General features: G+C 46.1%; 1 protein-coding gene and 1 long non-coding RNA gene across 7 annotated transcripts in view; both read right to left on the reverse strand.

Moving 5' to 3' along the window:
* The window catches only part of LOC105723575 (uncharacterized), a 139,431-nt gene that overhangs the window by 86,739 nt on the left and 25,841 nt on the right, over positions 1–26,851 (reverse strand). For all 6 annotated transcript variants that reach the window (XR_010344223.1, XR_010344221.1, XR_010344220.1 and 3 more), the window contains exon 2: positions 7,393–7,606. This is a non-coding gene — a long non-coding RNA (uncharacterized LOC105723575). The remainder of the gene's footprint in view (positions 1–7,392; positions 7,607–26,851) is intronic.
* On the reverse strand, positions 12,322–12,904 carry LOC105723562 (proteasome maturation protein-like). Its single transcript, XM_064380669.1, has one exon. It carries the CDS (start codon positions 12,871–12,873, stop codon positions 12,448–12,450), a length of 426 nt encoding a protein of 141 aa, XP_064236739.1. The 5' UTR covers positions 12,874–12,904; the 3' UTR covers positions 12,322–12,447.

Raw genomic sequence — 26,851 nt, forward strand, 5'->3', positions numbered from 1 at the left:
AAGAAGCTGCCAAATCCCACCAAAGCCAAGATGGCGACGAGACTGACCTCTGGTTGTCCTCGCTGCTACACTCCCCTCAGCACCATGACAGGTTACAGATGCCATGCCAAAGTTACATGGCAGGAAGTTACCCTACATGGTCTAAAAAGGGGAGGCATGAATAATCCACCCGTTGTTTAGCATATCATCAAGCAATAACCATAAAAATGGGCAACCCGCAGCCCTCGGGGCTGCTCTGTCTATGGAGTAGCCATGCTTTCATTCCTTTACTTTCTTAATAAACTTGCTTTCACTTTGCCCTACAACCTTGTCCTGAATTCCTTCTTGTGTGAGATCCAACAACCCTCTCTTGGGGTCTGGATCGGGACCCCTTTTCGGGAACATTAATATTATTCCCATGTAACAGCTGAGGACACTGAGGCATGGGCTGCCTAAGACACAAGTCCCAGGCCCACAGTGGAGCGGATTCTGCTCGGCCCACCCTCAGAGGCCAGATAGGTAGTCAAGGAAGTGACCACATCCTTGGGACGCAGCAACTGTAGTGACCGTATAGTCCACAGAGTGAGCCTCAGCATTTGCACTGTAATTGAGCTCATTCAAGCAATGCTGTCTTCCATAAAGATCTTCCCCTCTAGAGAGTGCATTTTTATCTTACCTGTCCTCAGACTGACCCTTTGCTCATTATCATAGTAAAAACACAGCCCTGGGTAGAGGCTTAAGACACTAATGAGACGTGCGACAGATGCACAAGCATATGCAGCCACTGTGCATGTGCGCCCAGAGAACCACCCAGAACATGCTTCTAGTAACACCTCTTCCCACCTCCTTATGAGCAGTCGTGTAAAACTCCCATAAAAGGAGCCTCCCTAGTGCCAGCTTTTGCTGTCTCATCTTACAAGCAGCCTGCTCTGAATTCTCTCTCTCAGGGCGTACTGTCTATTCCGCACCTAACTTTCAATATATTCTTTTTCTTCTGCGATAAGTTGCTCTATGCTACACCTCCTCTGTCGTTTAAATTCTTTTAAACTAAAAAGACAAGAACCAAGGTATCACAACAACTGTCGACACCTCTGTCCCTCAGGAACTGTCTTCTAAAGCTGTTGACGGCTTCATGAGCTGCCTTACCCAGGAGATCATGCCCACCTCACTGTAAAGCAGGCAGTGGCTGACGATGCACAGACTTGGGGAACAGAAGCCAGGCATCCTCTTTCAAGGTGGGGGCTTTTTATTTACTATTTTTGAGACAGAGTCTCACTCTTGTCAACCAGGCTGGAGTGCAGTGGTGTGATCCCCACTCACTGCAACCTCCGCTTCCCGGATTCAAGTGATTCTCCTGTGCCAGCCTCCTGAGTAGCTGGGATTACAGGTGCCCACCACCACGCCCAGCTTTTTTTTTTTTTTTTTTTTTTTTAAATTTATAGTAGAGACAGGGTTTCACCATGTTGGCCAGGCTGGTCTTGAATTCCTAGTCTCAAGTGATCCACCCACCTTGGTGAGATTACAAGTGTGATCCACGGCACCCAGTCAAGGTGGGGGCTTTGTAGGGGCAATTCATCCTCCAGAGCCACTGTTAGGCTCAGGCTGAAGGCTGACTCGAGCCAAGCCCACATCATGTCCTTCCTTGGCTCCTTCCCCTACACTATTCTGTCTTCCTCACCTGCTTCTGATAGTCCTCTGTTAATAAATCTCTTTCACAGCAACCCGAATCTCAGGGTTTTCTTCAGTGGCAGCAGACCTAAGATGCAGGGCTGGTGGTGGCACCACTGGGACCAACCCACCTGACAGGGGTCACTGAGCCAGATGCAGCTCCCAAACCCCTCTGCCCTGCCACAACCCAGCGTGCAGTCCATTTGCAGTGCAGCCCTCCTTGGACCAGGGCTGCCAACGTCTTACCTTTATACGTTTTCTGAGGCAGAACCAGGCATGCTCTCCATCCCTCACCTAACTGCAGGGTAAATGCCTCAGTTCTGTCAAGAACTTTCATTCTCTACTGGAATGTACCTCAAGATAAGAAGCTTGTTAAAGAACTCACCCAGAAACCAGCAGAAAAACAAAAAGGGCTCTGAATAATGGCTTGACTTAGCACCAAGAGCTATTTAATAACTTTGTTCCATTAATTAGTACTAATTAAATGGATAGATAAAATTGTTTTCCTGTTTGTTCCTCCCATGTTTAAAAGTCTCTCCAAGGTTTGTGTTCCAAAGTCAAGCCTGATTTAAAGAATGGAAAGACTGAGCTCACTAGTTTACTATGTTTTATTCTCACTGACAAAACCTGGGGGGAGATGAACATGACCTGGATTAGACATAGTTAATTAAGGTTTATACTATTTTTAGATTGTGACTGTCTGTTGAGATTGACAGTTTTTATCTGTCTTTTGTACATTGTTTTCCCTTTCTACATTTTTTAAATTATCCTGTATATAAGTTTAATACACCACTTTTTAAGAGAAAAAATTCTGCCATTTTAAATTCATATTTCAACTCCAACAACCAAATGAGAAAAATCAGGGATGATCAGCTTTATCCCATTTGGGATATTTTTATAAGTGATTTACATGTATCAATTTTAGCAATACTTTTACTTTTTTGTAACTTCATGCTTCATATATGCTTGCCATACAGGTATGTTCATCTTTGTGTACAGAGGTTTAATAAATTAGTTTTCATAGACATAATCTAAGACTTTGAATACAAAAAAAGTGATTCACAGGTAAATTAGTATATATAATAACTTTTAAGTTTAAAAGTAAATCGTTGGCCAGGCGCAGTGGCTCATGCCTGTAATCCTAGCACTTTGGGAGGGCAAAGCAACAGGACCACCTGAGGTCAGGAGATCAAGACTAGTCTGGTCAAGATGGTGAAACCCCGTCTCTACCAAAAATACAAAAATTAGCTGGGTGTGGTGGTGCATTCCTGTAATCCCAGCTACTCGGGAGGCTGAGACAGGAGAATCGCTTGAACTTGGGAGGCGGTGGTTGCAGTGAGCCGAGATCATGCCATTACACTCCAGCCTGGGCAACAAGAGGGAAACTCCATCTCAAAAAAAAAAAAAGGAAGTTGTTGCAAAAATTGCTAGTTTGGGTGCTTTCAGTAGATTTCAACCTTAAATACAGAACAGTAGAATCTTTGAAAAGTAATTATTTTGAAAGAATGAATGGCATGCAACTAGCCTTTGTATAAAAATAATTTTCTAGATTTGAACCCTAATAGTTAAAAATTAAATAAACATATTGCTTTCAATTGTCGGGTATCTGTATAAGATAGAGCTGAAACTGTGGTTTAGGTCTTTCTATGGAATGCCATTACATCTTTATATTAGTCAAGTCCATGAAAATAAATGTTTAGATCATCTTGAATTGTTAGTCTCAGGCAGTGTTATCCTGCTCTCAGGCCAACAGGGGGAGCAAAATAGAAACATTCCAGTATAGTTTTCATTTTTGAGAACTTGAGTAATCAGATTTACTGTTCTGTAAAGAATAAAGGAAAGGAAAATTATAAAGAGAAATTTATTTTTAAAGCCCTCACAGAATGTGCTAGAAGAAGAATGAAATTTAAAATACTTCCAGCTTTTTTTCCTCTGAGTTTAAGTTCATAATAAAAGCAATCCTTTGCAGTTGCTGACATAGTATTTTTGACCTGATCTCGCTCAGCATTTCTGTCAGGCAAATAATTATCACCCCTTGGAAGTAAGGAAAGGGAGGCAGAGAGAGGTTAAAGGAACTTGTCGACATTCCAGAAGTGGTTTTGAGAGGCCAGTGTTCAACAATAGCTTGACTATTCCCTAAATCAGAGCAGAAGTTGTTTAAATGTCCCTTTAAGAAGCACTGCATTAGTAGAGTCACCTGTGAATACCAGAGGTATCTTAATAGTTATCTCTTTGCCATATACCATACATCATGTTAAGATATTTTTGCTCATTACCCCATTTTCACAATCACCATATTGGTAGGTATTGTTAACCTCGTACAGCTAAATACACACATACCTAAAACACACAGCTGATACGCAGACTAGGAAATTTAAATTCGTGTCTCTCTGACCCCCATATCCATGTTCTTAACCGCTGTACTGCCTCCTTGTCAAAAGCTCTATAAAAGCACTGATTCTCAAAAAAAAAAAAAAAAAAAAGAACTTTCATTCTACTTTCCCATGGGCCCCTGCTTTAAAATCTCTTATTTCTTTCTTTTCTTACCAATGAACAGAAACAGACTTTTTCAAAAATACAACTTAAGAGAAAATGATAGATATTTAAAAAAAAAGTAAAGACAACTGAACATATTCCTTCCATAAAAGAGAAGAAATTAAAAAAAAATAATAAAAGCAATGAAGACAATAAATGTGTACAAGAACCACAAACCTTCGGGAAACAGAAGAGGACTTAAGCCTTAGTATAAGGCCGGGTGCGGTGGCTCACACCTGTAATCCCTGCATTTTGGGAGGCTGAGGTGGGCGGATCACTTCAGGTCAGGAGTTCGAGACCCCTTGGCCAACATGGTGAAATCCCATCTCTGATTATGACATGATTCCTTGGAGCACGCCACCGCAGACCACTGGGCTCCTTGAGTCACCCTGGGAGCTCCAGGTGGGGAGAGTGAGACAAGTGGCACCCAAGCTCTGCCTGGGCAGCCCCAGCTCTCAGACCCGGACCTCCAGCGCCCACTCCCAGAGGAAGGTGAGCAGGGATTCCCACAGAGAGGACAGGGCTCCAGTCCTGGCCGATAGGGAAGGGACTTCAGGGACCAGCTCCTGCGCAGGGGGCAGGGTCCAGGAGGACAGTCCGTGCAGACAGGTCAGCGGGAGGAGGGAAAGGACCATCTGCAGGACGCTCCCCTGACAGGCACATCGCAGGGGTCACTTCTCCAAGACTGGTCTCTGACTAGCGCCCCCTCCTCAGGGCACTGGGGAGCCATGGAGGGCTGTGAACAGGACTGGTCAAGGTCTGTTCTGAGGTCAGAATGACCCACTGGGGGACCAGGTTGGAGACAGAGTGGAGAAGCGAGACTGACAGCCAGGAGCCTGTGAGGGAGGCTGGGTGAGGGCCCAGGTGGGGACAAGGCCTGGAGCCACCCCCAGGTCATCCTCATCATCACTCCCCCAACACCCCTGCCGCCCTCCCTCCCTGCAGTCTGATCCCACAGGGAGGCCAGTGGCAGCCTCTGGACACCTGAGCCAGGCCCTGCCCTGCTTCTGTCCAGCACCATCCACAGCTCTCAATCCCTCATTGGGAAAGCAGCGTCCTCCTGTGGCCCAGGTGAGGCCCTGCAGGAGGGGCCCTCTCTTCCCTGTGCAAGGCCACCTCGAGCCTGTCCCTGATCACTCCAACCATACAGCCTCCTCACCGATCCTCACACCCTCCAGGCCCCTCCTCCCAGGCCTGAGCAGGTGCTGGTCCCTCTGCTCCCGCAGGTGGAGCTACGCGCCCAACACTGCCCTCCACCCTGAGAAGCCGCAGTGAATAGACAGAGCAGCCCCTCCCTCCTGCAGCCCCCTTGCTGGTGAGAGCACAGGCAGAAACAGGGACCACAACAGACCTCGAAATGGCTAGAGAAAGATGGAGATGGAGGGATGAGGAGAGAAAAGAAGAAGGGAGATGGGGCAGGGGAGCTGGGGGACGGTCCCCAAAGAGAGAACGAGAAACAGAAAAATGTGCAGGTGGGGAGGAAAGATATAAAGTCCTGGAGAAATAGACAGTGAGTGAGAGGGGAGAGGGACGTGGCAGTATCAAAGGCAGAGACAGAAACAGGGGAAGGAGAGAGCTCAAGAGGACAGAGGGGTGAGAGGCGGAGGGGAGGGCGATGGGAAACAGGGTGAGCAAAACAGAGGCTGCTGAGGAGAAAAGACAGGGATGGCGAGAAACAGGCCCAGGGGAGAGGGAGGAAAAGGGAACAGAACCCGGAATGGAGCAAGAAGCAGACAAATGAAAAAGGGCTCGGGAAGTCAGAGCAAGAACTAGAAACAGAGGCAGAGAGGAAGGAGGGGTGACCGAGTGTGGGAGAGAAAAGGGAGGGAGGCCCTGGGGGAGGGTGGGGGCAGGTGGGGAGGAAGGGAGGCCTGAGAGCAGCTCAGCTGCAGTTGGGGCTATGGTGTGGGCTCCCCAGGGGCGGGTGGCCTGGCCTGAAGTCCAAGGTCAAGGCCCCTTTCCCTCCCCAGCACCCTCCCCACCTTTCTCATCCACGCTTCTCCTTCCTGCTCCCTCAGTTCCCCACCCAGCTCCCACTGAAACCAGCCTTCCCTGTGTCTCCCTAGAATGGAGGGATGTTCTGTGGGCGGCTGGGCAGAGGGAGAGGTGCCCCCTCCCAGACACACATGTTGGGGATAAAGCCCTTCCTTTGTTCTTGGGCCTCCCTTAGGCCCATCTGGGTGCGTGTTTAGTAGGGATGGGGGAATGCTGAGATAGAGACCCAGAGAGAGAGACGAGCAGAGAGCTGGAGGGTGAGGATCAGTGACAGAGATGCCAGAGAAACCCAGAGACAGACAGAGACAGCAGAGATGCAGAAACAAAGAGACAGAGAAGAGAGAGGGAGACAGAGACCAAAACACAGTCAAACAGAGACACAAGCAGAGCCATATCCTGAGAGACACAGTGAGACCAGACAGACAGAGACAAGGAGAGAGACCCAGGTAGCCCCCGGGAGGGTGGTCCACCCCCAATGCCTGGACCAGAACCTTCCTTCCCTCCCTCAGTTCCCAGCCTCATCTAAGGGGAAATGCCTTCTGCATCCCAAAGTACACAGACTACTATCCTCCAGATTTTTCCCTCTGAAATCAACCGAAACCATTCCAACCACTTAACCATATCAACCCAAACCAACTCTCATGTCATTCAATCCGATACCAATCGAATTCTACTTAACTCTATCCCCAATTCTAACCACAACCACTACTCCACTGCACATTCTAACTGCTCTTTCTGTTCCACCTCCTAATTCCTATCCTCATTATTTTCCCTCGGCTAAAAGAAACCAAACCCAACCCTATTCCTATTCTTAAACCTGCTCCCATACCTCTTCTCACTCCCAGTTCTGATCTTAGGACAATCTGAGCCTGCACCCTCCAAACACGCACACACCACGGTTTCCATCAGGTGCCCTGGATAGTCCATGTTACAAGATGTGTCTGAAATAATGCTGATGTTGGCACGATACAACCTATCAAGGAGACTCACCAGGGAAGACTCCTGAACTTGAGGAGGACCCATAAATTCAAGACCCCGCCCTCTTCCCAAAAGCCACGTAGTTCAGGTTTCATAAACTGGACACATCTGACTTTTCTCTAGCATCTTGTGACCCAAGCCTCCCCGCGGTCCTAGGCTCCTCCCTATGGACACAAAGCCTAAGTCAGACACCATGGTGGGCACAAGGGGGCAGACATGGGCAGTGCCATGTGATACCTGTGACTGGAGAGGCCCTCCGGTTATGCTGGCTAGCCGCACCGACGTGGCGTCATAGCGGTGCGCCGGGATCCTCCTAGTGCAGTAATGTCAGAACATGCGCCAAAGGCCCTTCAGCTGTTTAGAGCCAGCAGGCTTGTGCAGTTTCCGCTCGCCCGGCTCCTGCTGGCCCAGCAATTATAGGGAGCTGAGCAGGAGGGTGGTTACCCACAAGCTGAGTGTGGAGAAGACAGAAAGACCAAAATGTTAGCAATCATGGATCCCCAAGCCCTATGATAATCTGAAATTCCACTTACCACTTCCTGAGACCCTAGTGCCAATGGCCCCTACTCCTGCTTCTCAGATAGCTGAGTTCCAATGTGTGGGCACACGCCCACTGGGCTGTAGTCCCCAAGCTCCAATAGTCAGAATAGAGGGGTCAAAGACTCTCTCCCCACACCCATTAAAATACAAGAGTCCGGAGTCCCAACATTTTCCTTCCCCAAGACCCAGGGCTCCCAGTTCTCAGGCTTCTCCAACCCCAGGTACAGAACCCATGGGTTCCTACTTCCAACCACCTTTTTCAGGACCCTGACCCTTGCCTTCTCACCAAGTTTGGTAGTGGGCCTCAGACAGCTCACAGTGGGGGACAGTGCATGAAGAACTACAAAGTGTCCATGTTTAAAGAGAGTAACTTGCCAAGGTTGGGAGCAGAACACACACTTCTCAGTTCCCAGGACCTAGTCATCATCCTGGGCCTCTGGGATGAGGGTAGAGGACCCATGAGGACAGGGTCCTTCTCATCTCCTATTCCCTAGCTGTGACCTTATCTACCTACATTTCTTCACTTATGCCTTCCCCTCAATTTCTCCAGGAGTCCCTGATGTGTTTCTACAGTACTGTTTGCTCTCTAGCTTTAAAAAAACTTTTGCCTCTTTTCCCTGGAACTGTATCCCTTTTTGTTCCTACCACCCATCTCATGTGTTACAGGTTCCCGAAAGAGAGAGAAAGGGGAAAAGACCAGAGGGCAAGAAGGCCTCTGTGATTGGGGATGAAGATAAGGACACTGGATGCAGTGAGTTTGGACAGGTGGTCACTTGGAGCCAGTCATTCAGGGTCATTCATCTGTCACAGATAGTAAATGGATGTGACAGTATGTACGACACCGAAATTTGGTCCCAGAGTTCATGCATCTTGGCCAAACTCAGGGTCATACAAGGGCACAGATGTGGCCATACTAGATTGTGGACCTACATATATGCACAACCAGACTTTCAAACATAGGTACTGCTATGGACAGCACTTATAGCTTACCTTCACTTAACATATAAATAGGTCTCAGGTTCAAGAATCACTACATGAACATTGATATTTGTATGTAAGTGTGGACAGTTATGACATGGGTGTGCATGCACACACACACACACACACACACACACACACACGGCTTTGGACATAGAAGCTCGGACCCAAATCTACACTTCACTGTAGGTCTGGATACTCAATGTTACAGATGCACACACTTGAACACAAGCTCTTAACATAGAAGGTGGGGCCTTAGTAAAGGTACACAGGAGTGAGACACTGATATGCAGTGTCAGGTTTGACTTGGAGGGGCCATATTCTGAGTAACTCCCTGAAAACCAATTCACAGATATGGGTCTATGTATGGTGGTTGCATCCAAGTGTATGACCACCTGGGATCAAACATATTAGTTCTGAATCTTTGAGAAAATTATTTGACCTCAGTATTTTTCCATTTCTGCATTTGTTAATGGGGATTTTCTTTTTCTTTTTTTTTCTTTTCTTCTCTTTTTTTTTTGAGACAGAATTTTACTCATGTTGCCCAGGCTGGAGTGCAATGGCATTATCTCGACTCACCGCAACCTCCACCTCCCAGGTTCAAGTGATTCTCCTGTCTCAGCCTCGTGAGTTAGCTGGGATTACACACATGCACCACTAAGCCTGGCTAATTGTGTATTTTTGGTATACTGAGACAGGGTTTCTCAATGTTGGTCAGACTAGTCTCGAACTCCCGACCTCAGGTGATCCACCCACCTCGGCCTCCTAAAGTGGTGGGATTACAGATGTGAGCCACTGCACCTGGCCCTGGGGGTTTTCTTAAGACTTAAACAGGAAAATGTGTCTTTGTGTATATGCATGTGTCTGGGTGTGCATGATAATGCCTGGCACACAGTAACTGTAATACATAGTAATAAGTATCAGTTATTTTAGCCAAGGACACATGACTTAGTTATGATACATACATGTGGATATTCAGATTGTGGGAACAAACACAGCCAAAGTCAGACAGATGTGCAGACCCAGATATAGAGAGTCAAGGCTAATACTACGATTCATCCCTCAAGCCACTTAGTGGTGATTCAAATTTGCAGACACCAACCCTAGGGACCAGACATTCAAGTACAGGCTTATAGATTCAATTCCAGGCAATTCCCAGACACAAAATTGGGCATTTATGGGAAAGACATATTCCGGAGACAAAGGCAGCTGGGACAAGAAAGATTTATCCATCTCTAGATCATCTCCCAAGTCAGACACTTGGTGTTGAAGGCTACTCATTGGTTTTTCCCTATAGGGACATAGTTCACATGTGTGGGCAGGTAGTGGACAGTAGGGCCTTGCACACCCTCCACACCCACCACACACATGTGCACGCACACTCTCACACACACACACACACAGAACTGCACTATGCAGTTACCAAACAGGGACTTTTCACAGTCAGAAGACTGTGAGCCTGTACACTGGGAAACGTGGATATGTCCTCTCAAAGGCAAATCCACACGTAAACAGACAGCAACAATAGGGCACATCCAGATGAGATCCCCGTATTTTTCCTGCCATCATTGGGAACTGCGCCTGGAATAATGGTGAGTCTAGGGTAACACAGATGTGGCAGACAAGGAGTGTAAGGAAGAAGTATAAGGTTGTTCTACAGGGAAGTTTAAAGCATTTAAATTATGATTCTAAGAAAAAAAATTCTCCATGGGCCTCTCATATTTCTACATGTCTTCTAAGCAAAAAAGAAAATGTTGCTTTGGACTATCAAGGATGTTTGGCTAGCAAGTAATCTTGCAAATGGTATTTTCAACAGAACAGCTTTGCTTACCGGCCAGTGTAATAAAGATAATATGTCCCTTAAAACAGATTTGTTTAGTGTTCAGTAAAATAAAGGTAGAGAGCAGGTTTGTTTGTGGTTGGAATAATGAAGAACTTCCTCTTGGACAAATATGAACAGTCCCCTTATAAGATTCAGCATTCCTAAGGTCAGGTTTCTCAGCAGTGGAGAAAGCACTGTGTGCACAGGATCCCCCTGGACTTCTCTGATCATTCCTGTGGGACTTGGGGTCAAGGTGAACTAATATGAACACAAAGCTCACGCTGCCTGCTGTGCTGTGAGTAATAAAGTCCTTTGTCTTTGATCCAGAATCTGGTGTGTTCTTCCAGTATCCATAAAACTGTGGCAGGCTAGTTTGTTTGCGAGTTGGTAAAATATCAGCCCCTTCAGTTTTTTTGACAAACAGTTGGGCACTAAGGCTGCACCTGTCCAGCTGGAGATGGAAGGTGGGAGGTAGGAGGGGCCCCAGCTGGGCACGGCCACATGATAGAAGAGGGATCAAGGCTGAGTTGAACTTTTCTGGGGAGAGTGTAAGCCAAGCTGAAGCCGAACCTTCCTGGCCCTACTTGGATCCTTCCAGACACAAATTCATCCCACCTTCGGCATAATAAATTTCCTTTCGCCATTTGTCTCTCCTCCTCCCCAACATCCTCTTCCTCTTGGGTTCTCCCTCTTGGGAGAGGTCACTGCTTCCTCAGGCACCAGGATAGATGCCAAGTGCCCCACATCCTGCCAGACACTGGCCACATCCCATCTGCCCCCTGTATCTTTATTTTTAAAGCCTCAGGCTGAATCCTCTAATTAGAACCTTCCCCAAGCCTCCTCACCATAATCAGAGTCTTCCCATATGTCTTCATTCCAAAGTTGGGGATCCCTACCCTTTCCAATTATGTCTTCGCTTTAATGCCAGACAGCCTGTATGCTGAGGATTTAATTAGTATTGTAATTCAGCCACTCATACAATAAGATTCTAGGTTTGATTTTCAGAAATCTCAGCTCTGTGGCTACAGGAGACAAAGGTTTCTTTCAACATAGACATAGCAACTTTAGATTACTTCTTCAGTCTGTGACCTGGGAATTTAAAGTCCTGTGCTCATTCTTTTCTTTTCAACTTTTGCCAACACAATTAGAAGCAATCATCCAATTTCATTATGCTTGTTACTTAAAAATATATATTCCAAAGTATCATATACATGATCACCCCAGACATTGCCCCTTTATTTTATTAGGACTATTCAGTAGTGATATTTTGCATATCTCTATTGCCACGATCACACCATGGACTTTTATTTCTCTTTGTATTACTGAAAACAGGCCTATGATGCCTTTAAATTTATTCTTATTACAGAACTAATTCCAAGAATGAGAAATGCCAGAATTCAGAAAGCTCATCCTTAAGACTTCCTTCCTCTAGAAGCACTAGTAAAGTTTGTCTCAGACAGAATTTTTAGAGAAACAGAAAAAATAAGATGCACACACACAAATATACACATGCAAAAAGACAGACAGACAGAGATGGAGACGGAAAGACAAGGACAAGAAGATAACATCGGAGCTAACGGCAGAGACATGGAGCCAGTAGAGAAGAAAGCCACTGTCTTCACATTCCAAGCAAAGGGCTCATTCCTGAATAACTCCTGGGAGACAACATTTGATCCCTTGGAATGTTCTGCCCAAGTGCCTTGGTATATGTGGGACCTTGGGCCATGCCAGTTGATTCATGCTAAAAATGTGATTTGTGATGAATGCCTGTTTTTGTACATCTGTGACCCTGAACCATGCTATATCTATTTGATCTCTGGGAAACTTCGGGTTTGGGCACTTTTTTTTTTTTTCCGCAGATGTCAGTACTTTTAATGTTGTGTACATCAAATTACAATAAAAAGGTGACTCTAAACAAGATGCAGCCGTCAGCTTCCATGAACAGCACACTATTACAGTAAACCGAGTTTATATTCCACCATCAAGTGTGGCTCTCCCATGACTTCGCTTTGTGATGGATCATTGAGAATATCCTCAAATCCAGTAGTCTCATCATTACCCCTCAAAATATCCAGTGAAAGATTTGAGCTTGGAAGAAATGGAAGACGCTGAACCTGCTGCACTGCCTTGAATTCCATCTGTAATTTTAGTGGAGCAAACAGCCCCTGAATGTTTCTCAGAGTGGAAAAACTCATTTTATCTTGGTTGAGCTGGAGATTTTTTTCTGATAATTCGAGAGGATGACTAGGCAAAAGTTCATTTTTCACACAAGAAAAACCCTTCCGAAGAAGATCATGACTTTCAAAAGGTCCACTTGCTGAAAGTTCTGTAACTGGAATACTGTCCTTTAGCTCAGATCCAAGTCCTCTGGCATTCATCTTCAGCAGCTCTCGGGTTTGGGCACTTAAGGTCAACTAGTCAAGTACTCCATACTTATCCTACAGACCCCCAATAAAAACGCTGGACACTAAAGATCAGGTGAGCTTCCTTAGCTGGAATTACTTCATACATATCATCATATATCCTGGCAGGGAGAATTATGTGCTGTCCATAATACTCTACTGGGAGAGAATAACTGTCAGATATGCCCCCATCCTAAGGCAAAGGCCCCCACCTGGCTAGTTCCTCTATCAGCTTACACGCCACAAGGTCCTCAGCTTAAGAGTTTTCACTTCCTGCTAGTATGAAAACTTCATGAAGCAAGACTAGTGACTGCAAGTTTTCCTGTTTTCTCCATACTCCAATCTGTATGTCTGCTTTGTTTGGTGATTTGAATGTGTATCTTATGAATGTAACAAACCATAATAAAGCACAGTATGACAGCTCTTTATTTCCGTAAGTCCTACTAGGAAATCATCAAATCTGGTTTGGAGGACCTGAACACACCTCCTGTAATTAATCAGCTTTCAGTTTCTCCCCTTAGTCCATCCTTCAACAACATAGGAGGACACTCCCCTCCTTTCTGTTCATGGCCTTATCTAGGCTTTCCAGTGCCCCCAGGATAGAGTGGGCTATGTTTTCAGCATCTTCCTAGCTGTGTGAATGCCTCGTGCATCGTGCCTCCAGCTTATGCAGAGAGCAGATCACCACCTTGTGTCACTGTCCACTCTTTCAGGGTGGGCCCCACCCCTCCCATCTCTGCACCCCACAAACATGGTCACCCACATCCTTGTGTGTGTCCTCAGTGAAACTGAGTGAGAAGTCTCCAGACACAGCCAGTGTTCCCAAGGAGAGGGTGAAATTATACCCATTTCAGAAACACTGGTCTACACCTATGTCCGCCCATTCCTTTTCCTAGCAGCCCTGGAGTCCACACCCGAGGACACAGGTTAGTAGGACTCAAGAAGCTTGAGCTTTAGTCAGGTGAGTTCCAAGCTTCAGGTGTCTAGCATCCAGAAAGGCCAAGTGATGCCAGAACATGAAGTGAACTTAAATTTACTGGAGGTAGGTTTTGAGCCCCATAAAGAGAAACACAGAGGTGCCCAGGAATTTCCCCTTTAGTAAAGCAGCTGGGAGCGGGGATTTGGCTGGGCAATGGGGAGAAAGTTCTAGGGTAAGTGGGAGGGAGTGGGGACCTAGTGTAGGCATGAGGACTACTGCAACGTGGAGGAGCCGGGGCACATTGTCTGGGGTGAACTGTGGGCTGAAGGGACAAGGCTGGAGCACAGGGTGGGAGGGAAAGGGCTTTAGCATAAGAGTCAGAACCCACTCCACTTCCTTTATCCCCCCATCTCACCAGTGGACCCCACAGACAGGGTGATGGAGAGAACCAGGAAGCGTATGCTGACACAGGTGTCCATGGGCAGGTCGTGAGCTTGGGGCTAGGGAGCCTCCCTGAGGAACCCTATAAAGCCTTCATTCTCCAGGACTCCACCCCTGCCCTGCTGGCACCCAGATGCTGACCAAGGCCCTTCCTATGCTGCTGGAGGCTGGACAACCCCCACCCACACCCAGAGCTGTGGAAGGGGAGGGAGAGACAGCACTTGTTGTTCTGCACATATTAGATCACTCTGGATGCATTCTCAAGGTGTGAAGCCAGATTGGGCAGGGCCTGTAGGTCATGGAGACACGATCCAGGGGACAAAGCCAGAGCAGGTGGGCCCAGGATGAACAGCAACAGGGTTTGGGATGACCACTGATTCTTGATTTAAAAAAAAAAAAAATTCTGAGACAGAGTCTCACTCTGTCGCCCAGGCTGGAGTACAGTGTCATGATCACAGCTCAGTGTAGCCTTGAACTCCCAGACTCAAGTGATTCTTCTGTCTCAGCCTCCAGAATAGCCGAGACCACAGGCATGTACCACCACATCCAGTTAATTTTTATTTTCTTGTAGAAAGAGGGTCTGGTTATGTTGCCTAGGCTGGTCTCCAACTTCTGGGTTCAAGCGATCCTCCCACTTTGGCCTCCAAAAGCAATGGGACTACAGGCGTGAGCAACCATGGCCAGCCCCGATCATTGATTCTCAATACAAAGTCTCATGTGCCTAAGTCCCAAGTACTTCCTTTGCACCCCAAGACATTATATGCCCTGAAATATCAGAATCGTGGGTTTGTGAGACTTCCTGGTCCCTATACCAGTCTGAGCCCAGAAACTAGACCTCAAACTTACCATGTTTCTGAAATAGGAGCCTTGGCATTCAAAACTCTCTGTTTCTCGCACTTTCACATCAGAAAATAGTTCCACACACATATTTCTCCTTTCATCATAAAACCATGTGATACAGGCCAGGCATGGTGGCTCACGCCTATAATCTCAGCACTTTGGGAGGCCAAGATGGGCAGATCACCTGAGGTCAGGAATTCAAGACCAGCCTGGCCAACATGGTTAAATCCCATTTCTACTAAAAATACAACAAAAAATTAGCTGGGCGTGGTGGTGGGCACCTGTAATCCCAGCTACTCGGGAGGCTGAGGCAGGAGAATCACTTGAACCTAGGAGGCGGAGGTTGCAGTGAGCCGAGATCTTGCAACTGTATTCCATCCTGGGCGATAGAGTGAAACTCCGTCTCAAAAAACAAAAACAAAAATCTTGTGATACCACATATTCTCCAATCCAGAAATATGAGTCTCCCAGACCAAGTTCCCTATTATTCAAAATCCGATGTCCACTAAACAATGTGAGGTTCTGGTGGCTCCTCACTCCTCACTGTCCAGGCCTGTGCACTCTATTCATACAACAGGAATTCCTGTTGACCTGCTCTCCTAGGTTAGAATTGTCCTCATGCAAAATCCAATGCCCTTTTCTCAATGAAATGCATAGCTATCAGGAGCCAGGTTTATACACTCCAGGATTAAGTTGCAAGCCAGGCACAGTGAGTGGCTCATGCCAGCAATCCCAGTGCTTTGGGAGTCCAAGGCTGAAGAATCACTTGAAGTCAGAAGTTCAAGATTAGCCAGGGCAACAAATGAAACACTATCTCTACAAAAAAAAAAAAAGTTAAATTAGCCAGGTGTGGTGGTAAGCACTTGTAGCCCCATCTACTCAGGAGGCTGAAGCAAAAGGATCCCTTAAGTCCAGGAGGTCAAGGGTTCAGTGAGCTATGATCACACCATTGCGTTCCAGCCTGAGTGACAGAGTAAAAGACCCAGATGTGTCTCAAAAGAAAAAAAAAAAAAAAGATTAGGGTGGCATTGAAAAATATCTCATTTTGGTGTCTCAGAAAAGAATCAAGAACAAGAGTCCTGGTGTTAACTCATTATAAGAGTTCACTGTTAATGTTAACTCTATAAGATTTTTTAGATTTTGTGGGGATAAATGGTTATTTCATCTGTTCTGTAAAACCAGAGCAGCTTACACTGATCCAGGCCCAGCTGTGTCTCAAGAATTTGACAAAATCATCCCTCATTTCCAGCTGAATGACAAGATAAATTCCAAGTACAGTGAAGAAGACAGAAGTGGACATAGATAATCAAAATTCAAGACCAGAGTACTATGGTAGAGGGACATACATAGGCAATGGCCTTCTTCCACACAACCACGGGTTCCCTGGAATGACTATCTGAAAGAAAATCTCCCTCAGCTTGAATGAGAACCACCTGAATCCAGTGTCTCAAATGTATCCTCATTTCCATCATAACCTCAACCTAAACATGATCCAAACCAATTTAACACAACCCAATGCAACCACATGACACACAAGCCCAACCCAACTTAATCTAATTCAAGACAACCCTAACGTCTTCCTTCATTTAAATATCAAACCAAATGAATACACATCCTCGCATGCAATAGCCACCTCCATATATTCTATCTCCAAAATCAAACTTACTTCATCCCCAGTTCAATCCCCACACACTTACCAGTCAACATTAAAAACAAACCTATTTCCATTCCAAAGCCATACCATCCCAAACCACCTTTAAATTGTCAATCCCAAGCTCATCCGAAGCACAATTTTACCCCATCTGTAACTCAGCTCCAACCTGACCCTCCATTCTGACTGGTCTTCATTCTCCATTTTCAATCCTATACCCAGCACTTTATCTGGTCAAGGAAATCAAACACACAACTACATCCCACTTCTCAAGCCAGTCCACAGCCTCCTCCCCATCCATGATGGCCCTCTCTGGCTCTGACCCCACAGGAGTCCGTGCCTCCACCCTCTACTCCTGCACACACCGTGGTGTTCATCAGGGCCCTGGATAGTCCCTTTTATAAGATGTGGTGGAGATAAGGCGGATACTGGCACAGTGCCTCATATCTAAGAGATTCACTTGGGAGAGCAATGGACTTGGGGCAAAACCATAAGTTCAGGTCCCTGTGCCCTCCAACCAGAAGCCCTTGAGATTTCCAAGATCCCCGTCTGACACCAGGCCCCAGCCTGGCACCATGCAGGCCACTCCCACCAGAGAACTGATGTCGGCAGCCCCACGGTTAGCACACAGCTAGAGAGGCGCACTGCAGAGATAGTCGCAGCAACATGACGTCACAGCGCTGGCCACGCCCTCATCGTGTGGATCTGGATGATGAGTGGATGACACCCAAGGACTCGGACATCACTCCTTCTCAGGCTGTGCTCGCCCAGGTACACCCTCATGGAGCTAGAAGGGCTGGTGATTACCCTCAAGTGGAGTAAGGATTACGGGGCAAAACTGAAGAATGGGCAACCCTCGATCCTCGGACTCTTGGGGAGTCAAGAGATCCCATTACTATCATCCCAAACCCTGGACCCAATGGTTACAGCCTCTACCCTTCAGAGACCAAAGAGAGCCTCAAGCCACAAATACCCAGAACTCAAGCCCTCAGGATTTTTCCTTTTTTTTTTTTTGAGACTGAGCCTCACTCTGTTGCCCAGGCGAGATCTCGGCTCATTGCAACCTCTGTCTCCTAGGTTCAAGCAATTCTCCTGCCTCAGCCTCCTGAGTAGCTGGGACTCCAGGCGCCCAACACCATGCCCAGTTAATTTTTTTTTTTTTTTTTTTTTTTGTATTTTTAGTAGAGACGGGGCTTCACCATATTGGCCAGACTGGTCTCAAACTCCTGACCTTCTGAACTGCCCACCTCAGCCTCCTAAAGTGCTGGGATTACAGGCATGAGCCACCATGCCCAGCCTGGATATGCGATTCTTAGGCCACTACCACATCAGAACCTCTGGAGCTGGGACCTTACCAGTCTTCTCCCTCACTGACCTGAGAGTTCAGAACTGACACTCTCCCTCCAGGACCCTCACCTCTAGCCCCTTCCTCCTTTGAAACTCTAGAGGCTGGACCCACTTTCCACACAAACCCAGAAGTTCTGATTCCCAGCCATGCATCTTCAGGATCCTGAGCACTGCCATATTCTGGGTTTGTCAGTGGTGTGCTGCCAGACGTGGTCAGGAACGGGATCTAGAACTTGGTTAGGCATGAGGAAGCCGGATGTGATAGACAACGTATTTATTTGTGGAATGTTGAGATTGCCCTGAAGACAAGGGTGGAAGGCTCTAGCTGAACAGTGTCGGAATGCAATTCTCCATGGTTCTGTCATGTTTCTGTGTGTCTTCTCCACAAAGACAGTAACACCTTTTTTTTTTTTTCTGGACTGTCTTTTCAAGGATGTTTGTATAGCAGGCATCCTTGCAAGATGGTATCTCTCTCACATCCAGCATTGCTTACTGCCCTAGATAATAAAGATAATGTCTCTTACAACAGATTTGTTTAGTGTCAAGGACAATAAATACAAGGTCTGTTTTCAATCCAAAATCGTAAAGATAATATCTCCATCAGGGACAAAGGCTAAGCAGGTTTGCGAGTTGTCCCAGTATAAGATTGAGGATTCCTAATCTCAGGTTTCTCACCAGTGGCACAAACCCTGTGTGCAAGGCATCCACCTGGACGGCTCTGGTCACCCTGCAAGATTTGGGAAGGCAAGGTGAACTAATGTGAACATAAACCGCATACTGCCTGCTGAGCTGTGAGCAATAAAATCCTTTGTCTCTGACTCAGGAGTCTCATGGACTCTGCCAGCATTAACAAAACTCTGGCAAGTTAGCTTATTTGTTTGCACGCCGGTAAAATGTCAGCCCCTTCAGAGTAACTGACAGACAGTTGGGCACTGAGACTGCATTGGCCAGCTGGGAATGGAGATAGGAGAGGACTCAGCTGGATGCAGTGGGCAGTGGGGATCATAGAGGCAAGAGGGTACAGAGTACAGTGGGGTCCTTGTATCATGGCAGAGGTTAGAAAGAGCCTTAAAAGAGAGGGTCAAGGTAGGAGGTTAATGAAGGTCCACCTCCACCCTCCCCAGGGCAGGGACATAAAGTCACAATTAATTTCTCTGCAGTTGGTGACTGGCCGTGGTCTCTGGAGTCCTCAATATCCAGAGTGACCCTGGTCTAGTGGTCCCCCATTTCTGAGCCACAGCCCCTTCCTCCGTCAAATGAGGCCAGTAAAACCCACCCCATAGTAATGTTGTGAGGATTAGATGAGCATCTGTAAGTGCTGAAGACAGTGCTGAAGATAATGCCTGACACATCCCAACCATTCAGCAGTAGAAGCACATAAGTGTATGCTTATAAACTGAACCTGAGGATGATCTTTGGGACTCTCCTGGAATCTGGACTGATGTCACAATGGAGGGTCATCTTGGGAAGTTCTAAACTCTGTACAGGAACTGTTATTATTTCCACTTTAAAGTAGAACATGAGTCACAGAGATGTTAAGTCACAAGAAATTGGCAAAGCCAGGATTACCCATTATATAGACAGAAATCCAGGAAATATATGTGGGAATGCACATTAAGGGTGGGTGTGGAATAATGGTGGAAGGAATGTAAAGTTAGATCAGGCTGAATTTATTAATATGGACCCACTAAACAGAAATATTGGGTTTAACATTGCAGCTAGAGGAATTAGAAAGGGCTCTAACGATTCATTTGGTTGATTGGTTGAAAACAGTACCACGAGGTGGCCTACTCTATGTGAAGTTTAGTTTTTAAGAAGAATCCATCTTAAAAAAAAAAAAAAAGAATAAAAGATTCTTAATATAAACTTAGGTAATACTCTGACAATTCTAATGAGAAAAGAAATAACAAATGTAAATAGCAAATCTAAATGATAAAAGGAATAATAATACATGACCTATTTAAAAGAGTATATAATACCAAAATCAGGGCAAAATTTAGAAGACGCAAAATTTTTTAATTTTGCAATTGTCTCAAATGCCTTACAGAGTTTTTCTCTTGCATTCTTTTGTCCTCATATGCTTCAATTATCTCTGCTTATAATCAATGATTTTATAATCTCATTTTCTGGGGAAGAAAATTTCATTTTTATCATATTTGATCAAAATTTGTTTTTCATTATTAGTCCTTTAGAAAGGACTTCTTTTGGCTTCAAAGGTTTTATTTATTTAAATTTCATATGATGTTTTAAGGATTTTTGCCCAATTTGGGGAGAAATAGTAGCAAGTTTGTTTCAAATGTCAGCTGAAAGATTTCAGGACATGTCAAGTGTTCTGATTCACCAACTAATTTAGCATGTTTTATGAGCTAATGAACAAGTTTATTGTTCTTTTTTTTTTTTTTTTTTTTGATGGAGTTTCGTTCTTGTTGCCCAGGCTGGAGTGCAATGGCACGATCTCGTTTCACTGTAATCTCTGCCTCCTGGGTTCAAGTGATCCTCCTGCCTCAGCCTCCCGAGTAGCTGGGATTACAGGCACACACCACCACGCCCAGCTAATTTTGTATTTTTAGTAGAGACAGGGTTTCACCATGTTGGCCAGGCTGGTCTTGAACTCTCAACCTTGGGTGATCTGCCCACCATGGTCTCCCAAAGTGCTAAGATTACAAGCATGAGCCACCGCACCCGGCATATTGTTCCTTTTCTTATTGAGGGACATTATTATGAGTTTATGTTATCTTCATCAAGTCACAGTTTGTGACAACAAGAAAATGTCAATTAAACAAAAAATTAATGAATAGAGCTGTGTAGATGGGATGAGATACAGAAACAGATGGACAAACAAAGAGGCTTAGAGAGGCTAGAAAATGTGAGATAACCTTTGTTATCTAACACAAAGAAAAGGCTTCCTGACACAACTTCAGAAGCACCAATCATAGACCAAAATTTGCATGTACTTCATCCAAATTTAGAATTTTTGCTTAGAGGGCACTGTTGTCCAGAAACTTGTATAAGAATTCAGAATTTCTTTTCTTTTTTTAATTTTTATTTTTTTGCACTGTGGTTTGTACAGAATTTCTATTTATAAAAGATGACATATACAATGTTCAAACCAAAAAGAGATCACTATTTAGAAGGCACAGAAACTTCTGACATGAACTAGAGAGCAACCCCTAAAAAAAATGGTCAAAGCATATAAACAGGCAGTTAATAAAAAAGAAAAGTCAAAAAGTGAATGTGGAGAGAAAATGGTGGCTAGGAAGCAGGGCTAACCTGCTGCTCCCACTCAGAAGAACAGAGCAGCATGTGGAGACTCACATCTTGAATTTTTGCTCCAAGAACTACCGCAGGAACATATTAGGAAAGCCAAGAGAACCCACAGACCATTGAAGGAAGCAAATTGCTGCTGCAGGCTTCAGGAGACAGCATAAAAGCTGTGAGTGCCCAAAGTGTGAAAGTGTGAAAGGGGGATTGTCTGCCCCCGAACACACGTCCTCACTGGGGAATCCGAAGGTCCAAACCACTGGAAAAGGATTTGATCTCACCTGGAGCTGAGATGAATTTAGAGAGCTGAGTGAAATATAGGGGTAGAGGAAGCAGCAAGAAGACTCTTGGTCCCCAGGGAAGCCATTTCTGACTTTGTCTCACAGGGATCCTTGGGGAGGGCTGGCAATGGAACTGGGGAAAGACCATAGAGAGAAGGAAACTTCCAGCTGAACTCTGTAAAAATTTCAACTCAACACGAAGTTTCCCAGACAGAACTCAGGGGAGGGGGCAAACTGTGAGTGCAGACACGAGCACAGAAGCTGCAGCAGGCGGGGAGGGAGGAACGAAACCTGAAAACCCTGCTTGCTTTCTCAGCAGGGAAGCTTATAGCCTGGGGCAAGCTCTCAGCCCTGCTCAACTGCTGTCTGGAGACAAACTCGGTGCTTTGGTTGGGGGTGCACACAGTGGCTGCATGGAAGCTGGGTGAGCCCTGAAACTGCCAACTTTCCCCCACTTCCTTGGTGACCCACACGCTGCAGTAGAGGCAGCCATAATCCCCCGGGGAACATAACTCCATTGGCCTGAGAACCACATCCCACACCCTGCAGCAGCTGCAGCAACCTCCACCCAAGGAGAGTCTGAGCTCAGACACAACTAACCCTGCCCCTACCTGATGGTCTTTCTCTACCTGCCTCAGCAGCCAAAGACAAAAGGCATAATCTCTCTGGCCCCACCCACCACCTGAGAAGCCCAAATACTTATCCAGGTGACCCTACAGCAAGCTTTTTTCCTCCCCATACTACTGCAGCTGATGCTGTCTTGAAAGTATCACCTCCTAGCTGGAGGCCAACCAACACAAAACCAGCACACTAAAAAAAGTACAACCGAGGACTCCCATAGAGACCACTTTACTTCCCTGCTACCTCCAGTGGAATAGGTGCTGATATTCACAGCTAAGAGACCTGAAGATGAATCACATCACAGGACTCTTTGCAAACACTCCCCAGTTCCAGCCCAGAGCCCAGTAGCTCCACTGGGTGGCTAAATCCAGAAGAGAAATAACAATCACTGCAGTTCAGCTCTCAGGAAGACCCATCACTAGGGGAAAACAGAGTGGACACATCAAGAAAGCACTCTGTGGGACAAAAGAATTTGAACAGCAGCCCTTGAGCCCCAGATTTTCCTTCTGACATAGTCTACTCAAATGAGAAGGAACCAGGAAAACAATTCCAAAAAGATCACACTAGCTCACCAACAATGGATGCAAACCAAAAAAAAATCTCTGAAATTGCCAGAAAAAGAAGTCAGAAGAACAATTATTAAGCTACTCAAGGAGGCACCAGAGGAAGGTGAATACCAACTTAAAGAAATTTTACAAGTGTTGGCCGGGCACGGTGGCTCACGCCTGTAATCCCAGCACTTTGGGAGGCCGAGGGGTGGGGGGTAGATCATGAGGTCAGGAGTTCAAGACCAGCATGGGCAAGATGGTGAAACCCTGTCTCTACTAAAAATACAAAAATTAGCTGGGCATGGTGGCAGGTGCCTGTAATCCCAGCTACTCAGGAGGCTGAGGCAGAGAATTGCTTGAACCCGGGAGATGGAGGTTGCAGTGAGCTGAGATTGTGCCACTGCACTCCAGCCTGAGTGACAGAGCAAGACTCTGTCTCCAAAAAAAAAGAAAAAAAAAGAAAGAAAGAAATTTTAAAAGTGTTACAGGATATGGACAGAAAAATCTCCAGATAAATAGACAACATAAATAAAAAACAGTAACAACTTCTGGAAATGAAGGACACACTTAGAGAAATGCAAAATACACTGGAAAGTCTCAGCAATAGAATCAAACAAGTAGAAGAAAGAACAGAGCTCAAAGAGAAGGCTTTTGAATTAACCCAATCCAACAAAGATAAAGAAAAAACAATTTTAAAAAACTGAACAAGACCTCCAAGAAGTTTGGGATTATGTTAAATGACCAACCTAAGAGTAATTCATGTTCCCAAGGAAGAAGAGAAATCTAAAAGTTTGGAAAACATTATTTGAGGGAAAAATCGAGGAAAACTTCCTTGGCCTTGCTAGATCTAGATATCCAAATACAAGAAGCTCAAAGAACACCTGGGAAATTCATTGCAAAAAGATGACCACCTAGGCACATAGTCATCAGGTTATCCAAAGTCAAGATGAAGGAAAGAATCTTAAGAGCTGTGAGACAATAGTATCATGTAACCTATAAAGGAAAACCTATTAGATTAACAGCAGATTTCTCAGCAAAAACCCTACCACCTAGAAGGGATTTGGGTCCTGTCTTTAGACCACTTAAAAAAAAAAAAAAAAACAATTATCAGCCAAGAATTCTGTATCCAGTGAAACTACTGGCAGAACAAACAAAGACTCCTGGGTCAGAGACAAAGAACTTTATTACACATGGCACAGCAGGCAGCATGAGGTTCATGTTCTCATGGGCTCACCTTGCCCCTAGGTCCTACGGGGATGATCAGAGTGGCTCAGGTGGATGCTGTGCACACAGTGGTTTGTATCAATGCTGGGGACTCTGTGTTTTCATGTGTTTACAAATCCTCAATCTTATCAGGGAGATGCAAGGAAATCAGCCCGAATTTGGAACTCAGGGAGATATTATCTTTGCTATCTTGGGCTTCTGGTTCACCTGCCCTGGAAGGATCATAAATAAATAGCCAATAAATAAATATGTTATAGAAGGACATTATCTTTGTTATCTAAGACAGTAAACAAACATGCTCTGATGCCCTAGAGAAACATCTGTAAAAAGACAAACCGGAACTAAAAAGTGACTAATAGCTTTTTCAGGAGACAGGCAGAAAGGTAAGAGAGCCATGGATAATTGCCTCGCAGCTCCATCCAGTTCACACTCTCGATGCTTCCCCACAGGATAATCAGGCTTCCTTGGCTAAAGCCCTTGTCCCCCATTCCACCTCACTAGAGCTCCACCCAACAAGGCATTCAGAGTGCAGGCATTTGGTCTGGGATGCAAAACCCCAGACCCAGTTTGCTTTTTTTTGCGGTAGCAGGGATGGAGTCTCACTCTCTCACCCAGGCTGGAATGCAGTGGTGTGATCTCAGCTCACTGCAACCTCTACCCCACCCCGGGTTCAAGCGATTCTCCTCCCTCAGTCTCTTGAGTAGCTGGGACTATAGGCACACACCACCACATCTGGCTAATTTTTGTATTTTTAGTAGAGACCATGTTGGCCAGCCTGGCCTTGAACTCCTGACCTCAAGTGATCCACCAGCCTCAGTCTCCCAAAGTGCTGGGATTACAGGCATGAGCTACCATGCTTTTTTGTTTTTTCTTTCATTTTAGGGACAGTCTCACTCTGTTGCCCAGGCTGCCGTACAGCAGCACAATAAGAGCTCACTGTAACCTTGAACTCCTGGGTTTAAGCAATCCTCCTGCCTCAGTCTCCTGAGTAGCTGGGACTACAGGCACGTGCTACCATGCCCAGCTAATTTTTGTTTGTTTGTTTGTAGAGACAGAGTCTCGTTATGCTGCTCAGGCTGGTCTCGAACTCCTGGCCTCAAGCAATCCTCCCAACTCAGCCTTCAGAGTAGCTGGAACCACAAGCATGCGCCACCGCACCCAGCCTCATTTGTCTATTTCTCACTCCCTTCCTGGTTCTGTTCTCTCTCCCCTCCTCTTCCCTATGTCTGTTTCTCACTGTCCCTATCTGTCTGTCTGTCTCTTTTGTTGCTGTTGTTGTTGTTGAGACAGAGTCTTGCTCTGTCACCCAGGCAGGAGTGCAGTGGCACAATCTCGGCTCACTGCAACTTCTACCTCCCAGGTTCAAGTGACTCTTCTGCCTCAGTCTCTCAACTAGCTGGGACTACAGGTGCACACCACCATGCCTGACTAAGTCTTTGTATTTTTAGTAGAGATGGGGTTTCACCATGTTGTCCAGGCTGGTCTTGAACTCCTGAGCTCAAGTGATCCACCCGCCTCAGCCTCCCAAAGTGTTGGGATTACAGGCATGAGCCACCATGCCCGGCAACTCAATTGTTTTAATTTTTAGCTCCCACAAATAAATGAGAACTTATGAACTCTGTCTTCTGTACCTGACTTACTGCACTGAACATCATGACCTCCAGTTCCATCCATGTTGCAAATGACAAGCTCTAATTCTTTGTTATGGCTGATTGGTACTCCATGGTGTATATGCACCACGTCTTCTGTATCCATTCATCTGCTGATGGACACTTAGGGTGCCTCCAAATCTTAGCTATTGGGAATAGTGCTGCAATAAACATCATTCTTGTAATACCACAGCTAGCATTCCCGCACTGGAGGGTGTTCCATGATGACTTTTTTTTTTTTCTCTTGAGACAGAGTCTCACTCTGTCACCCAGGCTGGAATACAGTGGCCCAACTCAGCTCACTGCAACCTCTGTCTCCCGGGTTCAAGCAATTCTCCTGCCTTAACCTCCTGAATAGCTAGGATTACAGGCATGCCCCACCATGCCAGGCTAATTTTTGTATTTTTAGTACAGATGGGGTTTCACCATGTTGGCCCGGCTGATCTCGAACTCCTGACCTTGTGATCCGCCCACCTCAGCCTCCCAAAGTGCTGAGATTACAGGCGTGGGGCACTGCACCCAGCCCCATGATGACATTTTACAAACAATCTCAGCCTGGGCAACGTATCAAGATCCCATCTCTACAAAAAAAAGTTAAAAATTAGCAAGGCATCGTGGCACACACCTATAGTCCCAGCTACTCGAGAGGCTGATGCCAGAGGATCACTTAAGCCCAGGAATTTGATGTAGCAGTGAGCTGTGATCGCACCACTGCACTCCAGCCTGGGCAGCAGAGCAAGACTCCAACTATAAATAATGAAAACTAAAAGAAGCTGATAGTATCACAGGGAGAGGGGAGCAGAAACAGATATGGGGAAAGTGAGCAGCAGTCACCACAGGGAGAAGACACATGTCTCCCCAGCTCCCTTCTCCCTCAGACCCTCCAGCCCCTCCTCCTTCAGAACCAAGAGTTCAGGACCCTGAGACCCAGGAGTCCTGGTCCCCAGCCTCTCCTCTGTCAGACCCAGGAGTCCGAGTCCCCAGCCCCTCCTCCCGCAGATACCCCAGGCCCTTCTCCCTCAAGGAGTCTAGGCTCCCAGCCTCCTCCTCCCTCAGACCCCCCAGCCCCTCCTCTCTCAGACTCAGGAGTCCAAGTCCCTAGCCCCTCCTCCCTCAGATCCCCCAGGCCCTTCTCCCTGAGACCCAGGAGTCCGGGCCCTTAGTCTCACCTC

This window comes from Aotus nancymaae, unplaced genomic scaffold (genome assembly GCF_030222135.1).
Source record: "Aotus nancymaae isolate 86718 unplaced genomic scaffold, 86718_ANA_hifiasm-v0.15.2.pri h1tg000028l, whole genome shotgun sequence".
NCBI lineage: Eukaryota > Metazoa > Chordata > Mammalia > Primates > Aotidae > Aotus > Aotus nancymaae.

Bases quoted from the DNA above. Each gene is read 5' to 3' on its own strand.
- LOC105723562 (XM_064380669.1), bottom strand. From the start codon at position 12,873: ATGAATGCCAGAGGACTTGGATCTGAGCTAAAGGACAGTATTCCAGTT.